General features: G+C 43.2%; 1 protein-coding gene across 1 annotated transcript; it reads left to right on the top strand.

Annotated features, from left to right (window-relative positions):
• Nucleotides 1-973: 973 nt before the first annotated feature.
• Nucleotides 974-14293, top strand: LOC306946158 (UDP-glucuronosyltransferase 2A2-like; the record flags this gene model as incomplete). Its single annotated transcript, XM_079535126.1, has 6 exons — nt 974-1709; nt 10401-10549; nt 11791-11922; nt 12306-12393; nt 13143-13362; nt 14017-14293. The coding sequence occupies 6 exons, from the start codon at nt 974-976 to the stop codon at nt 14291-14293; spliced, it is 1602 nt and encodes a 533-aa protein (XP_079391252.1).
• Between the last annotated feature and the right edge of the window lie 2741 nt (nt 14294-17034).

The following is a 17034-nucleotide window of genomic DNA, read 5'->3' as shown; positions in this document are numbered from 1 at the left end:
AGAAGATGCTCAGGTTCCAACTCAAGAAGCACTTCTGGCAGCTAGGAGGTAGTCAGACCCATCGTTAGATATCCAAACCAAGCCTACAATATTACCAATGTCATAGTGCTGATGTGCCCCAGACAGCAGCAATGACCGCTCAGCACCAGAACTGCCATGATTTGTATTACTTAAACAGTGTAAAAGGGTTGAGATGGCTTACTGATGCCTGGAACATCACTTTTTTCCTGTTAGTCCCATCACAGGTGTCCATCTGGCTTGTGTAGCCCCAGGCTCTTGCCCCAAGTCTGGACACACCTTCATGCACACAGTTCCTGCAGCACAGCTGGTGTTGGCTCAGCAGAACCCTGTGCATATTCTGGGAATAAAGAGTAAAAAAATATATTTTGCATACGTAATTTGTATCATAAAAGGTAGAAACATTAAAGTATGCAGGCATCATGGCTTTTGCAATTGAAAACAGGCCTCAAGTCAGATATGGCTGTGCATTCTTCAGCAAATTTCAATATTCCTTCAGTGTTTACAGAGATACCACTTATTTTGTCATAGTTACATATCTACCAGCAGTTACTGACTAATATAGCACCTATATAGTGGAAGAAAATCCCTATTATTTGCTTTCATGTCCTCAGTAAGGATTTTATCCCTTTAGGGAGAAACTAAAAAAGTACAATAAACAAAGAATTAAATTATTGTGCAAATGGACAGGTCTGAGGGAAGCAGGGACTTCTGACAGCGCTGGGACTGCTGCCATCCCTATCTAGGGAAAGGAGTACCATCAGGGGGAGGTTAATGGTAGAAAACAGAAAGGGAAAAGCAAATCACCAAGCATCCTTTCCTATCTTTGGTTCAGAGACCACATAGGTTTGAAAGGCCCTGCTCAAGCAGCAGCAGACTCTCACAGACAACGCAGAGGTGTAGTGCTCCCAGCTGGAAGAGAAAGCTGCCAGGCTATCTAGTCCTCAATTCTGCCATGGCCACAAAAGCCACCAGCTCCAAGAAATGCCTCCAGCTTCTTGCTTTCTATGTGGCTCTGGTAGCACCTGTCTTCTGTGGGAATGTGCTGGTCTGGCCAACGGAGGGCAGCCACTGGCTAAACGTGAAGACGGTTATTCGGGAGCTCATCCGCCGTGGGCACAGTGTCACCATCCTGGTGTCCAATGCTTCCCTCTTCATTCAGCCAAAGGCTGAAACCACTGAGAAATTTGAGGTTTTTAACGTGCCCTTCAAGAAAGACACCATTGCAAACCTGATTGAGGAGATTGTGGCACTGTGGCTGAACAACAGGCCAACAGCCTCGACCTTCTGGCAGTTTTACAGAGAGCTGGGGAAACTGTCTAAAAGCTGGCACCAGGTCAACCGGCAGATGTGCGATGCAGTGCTGACTAACCGGGAGCTGATGGCTCATCTACAGGGCTCTGACTATGACCTGCTACTGTCAGACCCAGTTACTCTCTGCGGGGACCTCGTAGCTCTCAAGCTGGCACTGCCCTTCGTGTACTCCCTGCGCTTCTCTCCAGCCTCAACTGTCGAGAGGCACTGTGGCAAAATCCCAGCCCCACCATCCTACACACCTGCGGCCCTGTCTGAACTCACTGACCACATGTCCTTTGGCGAGAGAATTAAAAATATCCTGTCTTATCACTTGCAAGACTACATTTTCCAGAGCTACTGGGGAGAATGGGACATCTACTACAGCAAGATCTTAGGTAAGCTGTTGCTACATAGCTTCTTATTACTCAGCTTCCCATACTGTGAGCTACAGAGCTGGGAGCATAGAGGGTGGCAAAGGGAAGGCCTGGAGGGGGAAGCAATCAACACACGGCCACCAACAAATTTTTCATTGTTGTCAATATGTGGAAAAGTGGGTAAGCCACCAGTGAAAAGAGTCAGGCAGTTGAGGTTCAGGTTGGATATTGGGAAAAATTTCTTATTAGAAAGAGTGGTGAGACATGGGCACAGGCTGCCCAGGGAGGTGGTACAGTCATTGATCCTGGAGGTGTTCAAGAAACACAGAGATGTGGCACTGAGGGACATGGTTAGTGGGCATGGTGGGGGTGGGCTGGAGGTTGGACTGCATGATCTTAGAAGTCTTTTCCAACCTTAATGATTCTGTGATTCTTTGACCTTTTATATACAGCATGTAATGGCTGTCTGAACCAGTAGGCCAGAGTGATTTCTGAGACCAAAATAATTAATATCATCTACAAAACAGAAGCCGCATTTTTCTGGAGATCCTGCTTCAATCTAACCAGGCAATCCTTACAGTCTTAAGTCAACATTCACCAAACTGCCCAAGTCAAGTACATTCGTATCAACTGCACCCACCCCTGTCAGGATGCCGTGCTGGCATGGTACTGTGTGAAGACAGGAATCTGCAGGCATTCCAACTGAGGGATTTGCCATAATTAATTCTAATGTAGAGTCTTAAGAAACTTTCCCAGCACAGTGCACTCTCAGCATGGAGAGCTCAGCTCATACTTCTTCCCCTCCCATGCTCACACTGAAAGCACACAACAGAACTGCTTTCCTGGGGCAAAGCATCACAACTAGGTGAGCTACAAGCCTGCCTTGACCCTCAGTAACAACTGAGGTGCACTGTGCTTTTGCAATAGACTTCACTTACATCACTGGTAAAGAAAACCAATCCTTTCTAAATACAACTTGTTTTGTGCAAACGGACCTTCCACCTACAAGGGAACAGTAAAAATAACAAGCCTTCCTCAAAGGCTTTTGTTTTGGACTCTTCTGAGCAAATATATAGAAAAATGTGCTTGGGTAAGTACGCAATCAACATGACATGTTTACTGAGCTCACACCAACCCTGTGTAACAGGGCACCTCCAAGTCTCACAGGACGCAATATGCCTGTATGCTGCAGGACTCCACAAGCACAGAAAGCTCTTGTCATGTGTGCAGTAGACAGGAGCCTCAGCTCAGCTTCTCAGGGCCTGACCACCACTTTCACTTCCCCTGCATGCTGGAAAGGGTGCTCTTGACAGCACAGGATGCACAGAAAATGCTCTGCCCAATGACATGATTGGGAAAACAAAAATAGGTAGGACCACAATGATTATTTCTGGCACAGTGAAGAAGTCACACATCATTTCTTACCTGGAAATCAGAAGTACGGCTGTAAATAAAGCAGCTTAGCAGAGCTTCTGGTTCAACTTACAGCATAATACTGGGACCTGCTGGCAGACAGGACAGCCCCATGGCCATCAACTTGCAGCTCCAGTCTCCTTTCAGGACACCTGTGGAGGAGGAAAGTTCATGTGAGGACAGCCTTATTCTGACACAGAAGTTGCTTGCTTTACCACATCATCTCATCTACATGGAGATCAGCTTGCCAGCTGCAACCCTGGATCACCATGCTAAGCGTACTGCAAACAGATGCTCAGTGGCTTCACAGGGCAAAAAGATGCACAAGTGGGTGAACATTTCTCTGAACATCATTTGCCACTGGAGCTGCCAGAGGAATGACAAAGTCACCTCTTGTACCAAAAATAACACAGATGATAGCTAGATAGGCATAAAAGCCAGGACAGCTCAGAAAGCCAACCCCCACAGGGCTGAGTTCGCAGTTCTCTGCATTGCTTCAGAGGAAACCTCTTCCAGCTTCATCAGGTCACTGGCCGCCAGATGGAGCCAACTGGTTCCAGTCATGTTTTCCCCGGGAAAACATGTTATCCACGACGGGATTTTGCACCAGCTACCTTGGCTCTTTGCCTTGCCCTGTCATGCAGGCCCAGCCCATTTCAGTGTGCTCTGCTGCTCCCGAGGAAGCAAGGCCACTGAGGCACTGAGAAGCACTGTAAATCATGTCAGGAAAGAAGGTGTCTGTGCTGTGGCTGCTGGCTGTGCTGGGCTCCGTGTCTGGTGGGAAGGTGTTGGTCTGGCCAGTTGACAACAGCCACTGGCTCAACGTGGAATTTATCCTGCATGAACTTGTAGTCCGGGGCCATGAGGTGACTGTGCTGCTGCCTTCATGCTTCCTTATCCTCAATGGCACCGAGCCCTCACCTTTCCAGTTTGAGATGGTCAAGGTGCCAATCAGCAAAAGTGAGATGGCTGCCACAATGGAGGAAGGTCTCTATTTTTGGTTCTACGAGGAGAGAAGGTTACCTTTCTGGCAAAGCGCTTACAAGATGATTGACGTGCTACGCAAGTTAGAGAATGTAACCAGAATCATTTGCGATGGAGTTGTGAAGAACAAGGTGCTTATGGAAAGGCTGAGGGCATCTGCCTTTGATGTCCTCCTGGCAGACCCACTGATGCCCAGCGGGGAGCTGTTTGCAGAGAAGCTGGGTATCCCTTTGATATATACCATCCGGTTCTCCATGGGCAACACACTGGAGCGGCTCTGCGGGCAGCTCCCATCTCCTCCTTCCTACGTGCCAGCCAGCCTAAGCTCCCTAACAGACAGGATGACCTACACACAGAGGATAAAAAACATGTTCTCCTATGCTCTGCAGGACTTCGCATACCATTACATTCTCTGGAGACACTGGAATCAATACTACAGTGATATTTTAGGTAAGGCTGCTCTTACTTGCAGAGATTACACATGCTTTACACATTGGTCTGCAAACCCAGAGCCTTGGTGCCAACGTACAAGTTAGGACCAAGGCAGTCCTGAATTTCTTTCCTCCAAAATATTTGTGTCACAGCAAACAACCCAGGCAAGAACAAACATTACCTGTTTCTACCTACAGCTACAACCATACAGGTACTTTTAACATAGGCAAACCTATCAAATGCTAATACCCCTTGAAACAGCCTGTCAGTCAAATGCAACAGACACAAAGAAGAGAAGAATACCACTGCATTTCTACCAAATGTTACTACTGAGCTAAAATTTCTTAAGAAGAAAGCTATACATTTTTTAGAAGGCTATCTACCAAAGTTACCTCATTTTCCTTTAGTAACACGCTCACTCCTTAGCTCTCCTCATAATGAAGATAAAACAGGCTCCCTAGGTCTTTATGGATTTGGAAGAGCAGCTGTCCCTGCAGTCTAAGAAGAGTGCAATGCACTGAGTCTCAATGGGCGGTGATACAATTCCCCCCGCAGCAAGGAAAAAAAGTATTCGGCTTTTTTGAAGGTATCTTAAAGAAGTATTTGGAGTTGCTTACTTGTTTATCTAATAACAACTGCAGAACTAATTTTTAAATTTTATTTTAAAGAGTTCTTGTCACGATTAGGAGGAAACAGGATAATCTTCATTCATTAATTAAGAAATTTATTTATTTATTTTGTGGTGGGGGAGAAGGAATTAAAAGGTTGTTATTTCTATGTGAAGATTTAAGTGCCTTTATTTTTCAGATCTGTAGTAGTGTGTGGTTTTGTTGAGAGAGCAAAGTTGGCAGGAAGTCTTACTACTGGAGTACTAGCTACATATTTATTTGTGTTGCTTATCAAGTTTGGCAGCAGCTAGACAGCCCTGTGCTGGAAGCAATGCATTTTGCTGAACCTAGGCTGTGTCAGCTTCAGGCTGCCTTAAATGAGTGATTTATTGGGTTTTCTACTAGTCATAATATGTGTGCATTAGCACTTAAGGTTATACGTACAAACTCTATGTAAGCCTACTTCTCACTGACTGCAGTCTGCTGTATCTCCTGTCTGAGCTGTATCAGTGCAGTGAGGGTCCCATGTAGAGGTGCTGGGCTCCTGGAGGAGTGCCCAGGCCCTACTTCAACTCAGCATAAGCCTCATCCTTCTGCTCAGGAAAGAGCAGATGCCTGTTCTCTTCCATTTACACATCAGTGGCACAAGGCATCTTTGATCTATCTGTGGGATTGCCTTCAGGAGGGGAAATTAGGATTCTTGTGTTGGACTGCCCTGAACAGCGAGGGGCAAAGAAGGTGAGCAAAACCCAAGCTCTCCATTTCCTCCTCTTTCTTCCATGGAATGGCCTTGATGCTGTGATGACCTCTGCCAGGACTGTCCCCTTCCAGTAATGAGCCCACAGCATCTGGTAATGATGAATACAGGATGAGAGAACACTGCAGATTTGTTGTGAATCACAACATGATGTTGTGTCTGCACATAGTAAATCAGGAGATTAAAACCGTAACCAGACATACAGCTAATTTGGTTCTTAAAGGGCAAAGAAGCAAATGTGGGCTGTAATCAAGTGAAAAGACTGAGCTCCTTGGGCTCCCCTAGCCTGAACTGCTGTGCACAGGGATGTGTACCTTGAAGATCTGGCAGCAGGGTTAGGGCTTCTGGGCCTTGCATGCTGCAGGCTGCACTTTCTGGTGAGCAGAAACAGGATTTGCTTTCATTTTCAGAGGTTGGCTGCAGATTTGCAGGAGACTCCAGAACAGGATTTACTGCTTGCCCAGCTCTCCTTCAGGTGGTGTTAACTGTACTGACGCACTCTCTTGACAAGGCTGGCACCAAGTGAATCTCATTTTTACTGGCTGTTTCCAAAGCTGTTTGCACACTAAAGTAGTGTAACTGTTTCAAGCATGCTCAGACTGGAGTTGTGTATGGACTGTTGAGATGATGAGGCAAAGATTCTCCTGGCTACTCTGGACCTTTGCATGCTGCTGGAGTGTTGGCTTTTGTGGGAAGGTGGTGGTCTGGCCCACCGATGTCAGTCACTGGATCAACATGAAAGTGTTGTTGGAAGAGCTGATTCTCCGGGGTCATGAAGTAACTGTGCTGGTACCATCAACAAATCTGCTCATTGACTACCAAGACACGTCATCTCCTTTCACCTTTGAGGTCCTGAAAGTGAACATCACCCAAGAGACCCTGGATGCTCTCTTGGAGAACTTCCTCAATCTCTGGATAAATGACCTCCCTAATCTGTTCCCCTGGACGACTATGTGGAAGATGAAAGAAGCCATATACTCCTTTTCCAACTTATCAAAGCACTCCTGTGATGCCTTGGTGTCAAATCCTGAGCTGATAGCAAGGCTGCATCAGGCCAAGTTTGATATTCTAATAGCTGACCCTCTAGCTGTATGTGGTGAGCTTGCAGCAGAACTCCTGGCAATCCCTTTTGTCTACAGTTTCCGTTTTTCTGAGGGGAATGTGGTAGAGCGGCTGTGTGGTGGACTCCCATCTCCACCTTCTTATGTGCCTGCTAGCACAACAGGATTGACAGACCAGATGTCCTTTGTGGAGAGACTGCAGAATTTCTTCTTTTACTTTGCCATGGATTTATTTTTCTTAAAGTTTTGGCGAGATGAATGGGATGGATACTACAGTAATGTCTTGGGTAAGGCAGCTGTTGAATAGTCTCTCGTGCATAAATTGTGCTTTTTGAATGTTTGGAGAGCTTAGTGCTATAGTCACAGAATATTTCCTTAAAATGTCTCAGTGTTGTAGATGACCTCCCCGAAGATGTAGTCCTGCGTTAGAAGAGAGCACATTGAGCTCCTTCCATCAATGATAGACGGGAGGGAAAGGTCTCTGAAGGAGGCTGTAGATTACTACAGTAGTTGAAGACACTAGTCTCTGCTGTGTCACAGACACAACTCCATTCCACTTCTATACTTTAGTTCTCTTTAACATCTGCTGCATTCATTTGATGTAGAAGTTTGCAGACGACACCAAGTTGGGAAGGAGTGTTGATCTCCCTGAGGGGAGAAGGGCTCTACAGAGGGACCTGGATAGACTGGATCGATGGGCCAAGTTTAACTGTATGGGTTCCAATATGGCCAAGTGTCAGGTCTTGCATTTTTGTCACAACAACCCCAGGCAATCCTACAGGCTTGGGGAGGAGTGGCTGGAAAGCTGCATTACAGAAAGGGACCTTGGTGTACAGTCAAATGAATATGAGCCAGCAGCATGCCCAGGTGGCATCCTGGCTTTCATCAGGAATGGTGTAAGCAGGAGTAGCAAAGTAATCCTGCCCCTGTACTCAGCATTGGTCAGGCCTCACCTCAAGTACTGTGTTCAGTTTTGGGCACCTCAGTACAGTAAGGACATTGCGGTTCTGGAGCAGGTTCAAAGAACGGCAACAAGGCTTGTGAAGGGCTTGGAGAATGTGCCCTATGAGGAGAGACTGAAGGATCTGGGGCTGTTTACTCTGGGGAAAAGGAGGCTGAGGGGAGACCTTACTGCTCTCTTCCAATATCTGAAAGATGCTTACAGCGAGAGGGGGGTTGGTCTCTTCTTACTGGTGACAGGTGACAGGACGAGGGGAAATGGCCTCAGGTTGCACCAGGGTAAGTTTAGTTTGGATATCAGGAAACACTTCTTTACAGAAAGCGTTGTTAAGCACTGGAATAGGCTCCCCAGGGAGGTGGTTGATTCACCATCCCTGGATGTGTTTAAGAACTGTCTGGATGTGGTGCTCAGGGATGATTTAGCTGAGGGTTGTTAGAGTTAGGGTAGTATGGTTAGGTTGGGGTTGGACTTAATGATCTTTAAGGTCTTTTCTAATCTGAGCAATTCTATGATTCTATGAACAGATCTCTGATTTCTTTTATTCTTTTCTACACTTTAAGCAGAGTGTTTTCATTCAATTTTTTAATTTTTTTTTTCATTCAAAATTGTAGTAGTTTCAATACACAGTAATGCACAATTTACCTTATTTCTTAGGAGAGCAGAGATGATAATTGTGTTAGTCTGACAGAGGTTGTGCTTTATCTTTTAAGGCTTGTATAGCCTAACAGATACTAGTGCAGTCCTGTTACATTTCCATTTAAGGATGTTTAGAGCATTTAGTTGCAATTTTTGTCAATAAAGGTACTGCTGGTCAGTTCTTCTTGTGAGCTGCATGCCTGTTGTAGTTCCTATAGAGGAATTCAGAGGACAGCTGTTGTTTCTTAATTTTGAGGACAGGCACTTCTACAGCTAAGGTGGCAGTGGATAAAGACTGGAGGGTAAAATCATTGTTTCACTAAGTGCCAGCTTCTGGAGATGGCTCCATTAGTAACATGGAACCAAGATTGAAATTGAGCCAGTCTTGTTCTAACTAGGAACACTGGCTGTCATTGGATGAAAAGGGCAAAGTTGCATGCATTCATGTTGCATGCATCATCTGGAGGTGCTATCTGGCAGCCCTGATTGGGATGGATGCTAAATGTAGGTTCGTCTTCTCCAAGAAGACCTTTCTGTCATCATACAGAGTTTGAAATACAGTTTCCTTAATCTATATACTCAAAACTTCTGTTCTAGCCTATTACAGCACATGGCGTGACTCAAAGTCTATAAAAGATACCTTTCAGTTAAATGGACATTGAACCTTGTCTAGAATATCCACGTTCAAACAGATAACAAATGAACAGCAGGCACAAGGGCATCTAGTCTATTGCCCTCCAATCTCTTTCTCTGTTTTCAGCGAACACCTCTACTTTCCAGACTAGCCCTTTTTCCATGAGCTGAACTTTTCTACCATTAAGACTTCACAGTTGCACACTACAACTTAGCGACACTTTTATATCACTCCAGTAGTAATGCAGGTGTCATTTTCACCCCTGTAACTTTATAGCTGGATCACTGCCCTCTACTTTGGAAAAAAAAATAATAGTAACATAGAAAAAAGAAAACCACCACCACCATTTTATTTCTTTTTAATGCTGATCAAGTAGTTTAAGTTGCTCTATGGGCAACTTTCCTCCTACTGTTTATTTTGCTTGGATACTATTTGCATTAGATTGGCCTTGGAAGATCATTTAACACTTTTAACCCTTTTCCACTCTGTAGGGAAAATACCACAGAGAACTTGCAAGATGTGCCTAAGAATATGTATTTTCCAAATGGGAAGCTATAAAAGAGCTTCCCCCCCCCCCCCCCCCCTTTTTTTTTTTTTTCCCTGCAGATGAATTTCTAAAGACATTTTGCCTAAAACAGTGTTCCAGAAGCTACATTTTGGGCCAATTTTTCTTTATACATTTCAGCAGAAGTTTTCCCAGTCCCCAGCAGAACTCGGGCTAACTGTACCTGTTTTTTTCACTGTAGTCTGAGCAGCCACAGACTGAGACATCATTTGAAAAACACAAAAGAACTTGGTTAAAAACTTTCTTCTTCCCTGACTTCTGGTCATCACTTTGTGATTTAACGTTATGTGGCCGTAACTTTTCTGTGACCATTTTCTTCCTTCAAATTTTTTTTTATTACAAGCATAGGTAATTACATTTTCCAGCAGTACAGAAAATGCACAGAAATTAAATGCTTCCCAACTTGTTCATATACATTTATCCTGAAGGTTCAGAATGGTTTTAAAGATACCTTTGCTTTGTTTGCGGCAACTTCAGAAGACTGAAGAGGGACGGGACAAGGAATAGGTCTAGATTTGCCCAGGTTTTCTCTTCCTGCTCACTTTGTCAGAGTACACTGACTGGGAGTACCAAAATGCAAAGGTGGGGCTAGTATTTTGCAACCTACTGCAAACAAGATTATACTCATGATTGCTGTAAACGCTTTGTACCTTGCCCACAGGAAGGCCCACAACCCTGTGTGACACAATGGGGAAAGCAGAGATATGGCTAATCAGAACATACTGGGATTTTGAATTTCCTCGCCCTTTCCTGCCCAACTTTGAGTTCGTTGGAGGACTTCACTGCCAGCCTGCAAAGCCACTGCCAAAGGTATTCTGACTTTGTTCTGCCATTGGCTGGTTATCTACAAAATCTGTTTTCATCCCTGATAAGACATGTCATGAGAAAGCTCATTCTCAAAACAGATGTTCTGCTGCTGGTGGGAGCAGGAGGGATCTATTTAGCAATCTGCCCAGGCTTGTACAAACTAGGGCTGGGTTTACAGCTTGCTGTCGAAAGACAATAGGTGAGTCAGCAAGGTGGGTATTTATTTTAGGAGAAGCAGGTGTTACCTCAGAGCAGTGAAGTGTAAAATTTAAGACACTTAACGAAAACTGATGCAGCAGGACACTTTGACAAGAAACACTCTTTAGACAAAATGGAGCCAAGACTTGCAGAAAGAGACCAGTGTTGAACACTTTTTCTATTGGTGCTCATTTCAAGACATCTTTAAGGGAGTAAAATACTCTGCATTTCCAGGCTGCTATGACTGGTAATTTTCAGGTAGAATTTGAAACTCCTGGATATTGATGATGATGAAGACATAACAAGCTCTGGTCTAGACTATTACCTCTGCAGAGCCTTTTAGGAGGCAGGATATTTTGCAGTATAAATTGTTTACTGAAAAGGAAGGGAAAAAAAAAAAGTTTTCTTGATTCTTAACTGTTATAACTCTTAACTGCTACAAGGGTTGAGTTGAGAGAGAGGTATAGCCATTCCCCTTTGGATACTATTACTTCATTTCACATGACGCTAACTCAAAGAAGGAACAGGAAGATCATAGAATCATAGAATACCAGAGGTTAAGTCTGGTTAGCAATACATGCTATACTACAGGAAATGCAGAACTGGCTATCAAAGTGACAGCAGTGACTTGACTACTCAGGATGCTGCAACAACCTGTCAGTTTTCAGCAGTGTATCCCCCTGAAGGTCTGCATACCATGACAATCTATGCCAGGGAGGATGCCTGAGTATGCCTTCTCACTCCAGTGCCAGGATCCATTCCTGCTGGTCATGCTCTGAAAGAAACATTTCCTGAAACTTCCTGACTTGCATTCAAAGAGATAAAGCTTCTTCTGCTTGCTTTGACGCTTGTCTTGCCCCTTCTTGGGGAGAAGTTGCTTGTTCTGCCGAGGGCAATGTGTATCTTTGCAATAGCATTCTGTCAGCAGAGGCGCCTTTAACACCACGATCATCATCTTAATAAACTAAATAAATTATACTCTCTCTTCACATAATCCGTGTAATATGCATTGTGTGATTACTGTTCGTATGCCTTCTACTCCCTAGGAAATTGAAGAATTTGTTCAGAGTTCAGGGGAACATGGCATTGTGATATTTTCTCTCGGGTCAATGGTCTACAACCTAACCACGGAAAAAAGTAATGTGATTGCCAAAGCGCTCAGCCAGCTTCCACAAAATGTGAGTTTACTTTCAAGTATAAAACAACCTGCCTTTTTTTTTTTTGTCACTAACACTTCCTTTAGCAAACCTACATTTGATTGGTCTGATTTTTATCTGCATCTCTGCTGGAAATCCCATGGCCAGAAGCTGGGCTTTGCAGAAACAGACTGCTGAGTCATCTCAGGTAGAAATAAGGTATTCCTCCTCCCCATTCCCAACCCAAATGGTGTGGAGGTAGGTCATAGGCCAAAATAACTAACCGAAGATCTAACTTAGAGCCAAAGCCGTTTGAATTACTGACAAAGAACATGTGAGTTTGAGATAATGCTCTGCTTTACACGTAGTAACACAGAAGATAATGCTGCAGTCACAGTGTTTATCTCAGTGTTCCTTTCTTCAAGGTTCTCTGGCGATACAAAGGTAAAAAACCAGACGCCCTGGGCTCCAACACCAAGATTTATGACTGGATACCCCAAAATGACCTGCTCGGTGAGACTGATTTTATCTGGGATGAATTACACCCTTGGAAAAGCTATTTCCTTTATTTTTCTGCTAAAATGGCTTATTTGGGTGAAAGAACCCCAACACTTGATGGCTACAGTTACTTCTGTACCTCAAGCAGCAGAGATTAGTTCTTGAAGCCATAATTTCTTAGTTTGTTTTTGACTTTATGGTGAGTGGAAGATACATGGAAGATACAACCATACCCTAAAGGGGTAGGGATCAGTGGCTCAGGAAGGCAGCAATTTGAGCTTAGCTATACAGATGGATCTCTTAAGGAAAAGTCCTAGTCTTACAGAGCCCAGTGACATCAGTCTGCAAGGACTAAGAACCACATAAGAATAATATTTCAATAAGAAAGAAATAAGAAATTTCAATAAGAAAGAAAGTATGTGCTCTGGACTTCATCCCCTGCAGTTCATTTCCGGGGCACGTTCTTCAAAATACATCAGGCATCTTAGGTCAACAAGAAGGCTGCAGAAGAGGCTATTATGAACCTGAGCCAGTGTGAAAACTGTAACAGCATGACTACAGAAAGGCTGAGATATTACAATAGTCTAGAGGAATATACCAGTTCACATACTGCATTCAAACACAAATGTGTGAGTTAAGCTAAGAGAGCATGCTCTGGTGCCAATCCGGAAGTCAGGGTGCATTTGCTCCTGTAGTTGACAGCTCTGATACTCCTGTGAATGTGGCCTGCTGCTGCTACACATGTCTCACCTTCCCTGTTGCAGGCCATCCCTTGACAAAAGCCTTCATTACTCATGGTGGGACCAATGGAATCTATGAAGCTATTTACCATGGAATCCCAATGGTTGGGATTCCCATGTTTGCTGACCAGCATGACAACATTGCTCACATGAGGGCAAAAGGAGCTGCAGTTGAGCTGGATTTCAGCACACTGACAACGCAGGATCTAGCTGATGCAGTGAATACAGTCATTAACAATTCTACGTGAGTTTTATTCTTCCACCAGAGTAATGTTATTTAAACCTTGGGTTGCTGATGAGACATGCTGGCTCTTCTGGGAACTCAGAATATTGTGTAACTGGCACTTGGGTCTTAGAGAAAAAAACAAACCTTTTCTAAGAATCAGCATCTTCTCAGAAAAGAGAGACCAGCAATTCTACTTTGTATTGAATTTTAAGATTCCGTTGAGAAAGATAGCTTTAGAGCAATCCTGAATCATCCTGAGATGATTCTCTGTTCACTGCTAGCATAAATTCTTTGGATACACTGCATGAAAATGCAAAGTTGTTTTATCTATTCTCTGTATGGAGCTGCAGCAGTTCTCTTACCTGAGTCTCCAGTATCCTTAGGTTATTGTAGCAACATACCTGAACAGATGTAATAAAGTTTACATTGCTTTTTTACAGAGTAACTGGAATCATTTGGCATAATTTTTCTTTGCAGAAGATTGACTTTCTCTATTAAAGTTTGTATCTCAAGTTCTGTGCAGATAGGAATAAACAGGGCTGGTTTCTAATATTTTTATATAATGTTGATGAAAGTAAAAGCAGAACTTCCTACCTTCCTCAAGACAACAGCCAGTGGTGGAACGGGGTTGTTTTCAGAAATCAGTGACAAATCTCCTGTCTCTTTTTTCAGCTACAAGGAAAGTATTTTAAAGTTATCCAAGATACATCATGACCAGCCAATTAAGCCTCTGGAGAGAGCTGTCTTCTGGATTGAATTTGTCATGCGTCACAAAGGAGCAAAGCACTTGAGACCAGCTGCTCACCATCTTACCTGGTACCAGTACCACTGCCTGGATGTTCTGGCATTCTTGTTCACCTGTGCAGCCATTGCTGGCTTCATTCTTGTCAAGTGCTGCATGTTTTGCTGTAGAAAATGTAGTAGGGTCACCAAAAAAAAGAAAGAATAGATATTTTGATCCCATCAGCAGTCTTTCTTCTCATACACTGCTTCAGTAAAGCATTTCTGCATATTCCTTGGTAAATTCAATTATTAAGATATGCTTTAAGTTATGCATATCATGAAGCACCTCATTCAACTGGGTTGTACTAAAAAAGCAGTTAGAGAGCTGCTTGCTAAGCCAGCAAATCACTTTTGGCCTCTATAACATTGAATTATAGCTGTCTAATCCCTTGGGAAGCTGTTAGCTGATCACACAGTACTCCTAAAATGGTAATTGCTGCTCTAACTTCTCAAATTTGGTTTGGCAATCTTTTTAAATTCAGCCCTTCTGTGGTCCTGCAATTGGTATTCTTAGCCTCTGTCCTCCCCCATAAAGACACCTATGCTTGGTGATTCAAAACCGAAACACCTCTCCTGCCTATATACCTTTCCAGATTGAACAGTGAAGCTCTTAAAAAAACACCCAACTGAAAGGCTAACATCATAAAAGACAGGGAGTTGCCAAAGTCTAAAGATTATCTCATCCCTTTCTACAAATGCACTACTTAGTGCTATATGGGAGATCAGAGTTCATCTGAGTCCTGAAACCAGTAGAGAAACTGCTTCCTTTCCTCAGGGAACCACTCCTTTTTCCCATCCAGTAGGCTTGGATTCCTACTGCACACATCATCATTTCAATTACACCACCACAAGTGTGTGAAAATAACCTATACGTAACATGCTTGTGTTAACCACAAATCCTCTGAGCCATAGTAACTGACAAATCAGAAAAACCTTGAGGTAGAACAAAGTAGTCATGTCACACACGGGAACAACACAATAGTTACTTGTCTTGTCTGAAAATACTGGTGGGAAAATAATGCTGCCTATGGCTCTGACAGTGATGTTAAATCACTGTTGCACTACTGGAACTATTTAAGGAGACCTTACTGATGAAAACTGATGCTATTCAGGCCTCCTGCTGAAGGTGAGGCTATTCGACTATTATGCCAGCATACTGCCTTGATTTTAACTGATGTTTGTTGTATTCTGGATGTTGCAGACTTGTTTTCAAACAGACTAAGAAAAATTACCTTTGTTTACATAATAAAATCCCCCTCAATATATTAACTTTTCAATCGTCTCCTTTGTTAGCAGCTTCAGTTCCACTGAAATATCTTCATACAAAAACCTCCACAAAACTGTAAGTGAATGATTTCCAATCTAGAGCGATTAGAACAAGCTTACTAGTGTTTCACATGGTAACTAGGAATCCAACATGGTCATAACAGGATGTGCAGAAGCATGTTAACAGTGAACACACAACAATCGGGTCGTAGAGCAGAAAGGTTTCACAAAACCTCTTCGTACAGCTGACTCTTGAAACTCAGCTTCACCATACTTCATCACCGAGTCCTCATCACCCAGCTTTGAAAGTAGAAAACTGGCTGAGGATACTAGTTCTGCTGATGATAAGGACAGTAAGATTTCTAACATATATTTGGTACATTTTGGCATTGGTCAGACTGAGCAAACAAAGGATACAGGAAATACAGTGTTCTGCACTTTTGAAGATTTGAGAAGGTACTTTAATTCACACAATCACAAGGGTTGGTTGGAAGGGACCTCAAGAGATTGAGACCAACCCTCCTGCTAAAGCATGTTCCCTACAGTAAGTCACATAGGTATGCACCTAGATGTGTCTTGAATATCTTCATAGCAGGAGATTCTGCAACCGCTCTGGGCAACCTCTACAAGAAGCTGAGAGAGCACAGGAAAAGTCCTTCTGCATGTTTGTATGGAACTCCCTACATTCAAGTTTTAAGCCATTGCTCCTTGTACTATCGCTACACAACACTGAGAATAGCCTGACCTCATCAGTTTGCCTCTCCCCTCCTTTTAGATATTTATAAACATCAATCAGATCCCCCTTCAGTTTTCCCCAAGCTGAGCAGATGACTCAGCCTTTCCTCATATGGGAGATGCTCCAAGCCCCTTATTATCTTTGCAGCCCTCTGCCAGACTCCTACTTACTCAGAGTAATTTGGCTTATCAAGCATTAAATTTAAGTCAAGCTTAAAAACAAAACAAAACAAACAAACAAACAAAAAAAAAACAACAAAACCTGCAGCAGCCATTATTTCCAAATGAAGCAATGAAATATCTCAGAGAATGTAGGTGGTCTGTGGTGCTCATCTCAAACTGGCCACAATAAGCACGCTCAATTTGACAGCCCAATCTAATTCCACTGCACATCTCTTCAGTTCACAGTTTTGAGGGAGTTTAACATGTTAAACTTCTTGAGGCATTTAAAGAATATTTCTACATGGAGGTCACACTTTTTACTCATGTTTACTATACAAGCATAGACTGAAATACACAAAGCCTAAAACACTGTCAGTTCTAAAAAAGCATCTGTTTCCACAATCGCGACACTGGCAAATCCTATATTGCAGTTCTGTTAAAACAGCTCAATTATACTGTGCTGCAGAGCTGAAGGACTACAAAGAGTGTGCTATAACTTGACAATTAAATCAGAAGACAAAAAATAAAGGTTATTAATAAGTCCACAAAGGCAGTGCTACAGATGCAGGTTTTGAGAACTAGAAAGCTGCTGCAGAAACTGAGAAATGTCCTCTATAACTTTTATCTTTCTTCGCAGTTCTATACAGTTAGCATTTAGATTGAAATAGTTTCTATTTACAAGAAATAACAAGTGATGCAGTAATCTGTACAAGGAAGATACGGGAGAGATACGATTGTGGCTGA

Source organism: Tetrao urogallus, assembly GCF_951394365.1.
Source record: "Tetrao urogallus genome assembly, chromosome: 4".
In the NCBI taxonomy this organism is placed as follows: domain Eukaryota; kingdom Metazoa; phylum Chordata; class Aves; order Galliformes; family Phasianidae; genus Tetrao; species Tetrao urogallus.
The sequence above is the reverse complement of the archived record's forward strand: the minus strand, read 5'-3'. Positions and strand labels throughout refer to the sequence as shown.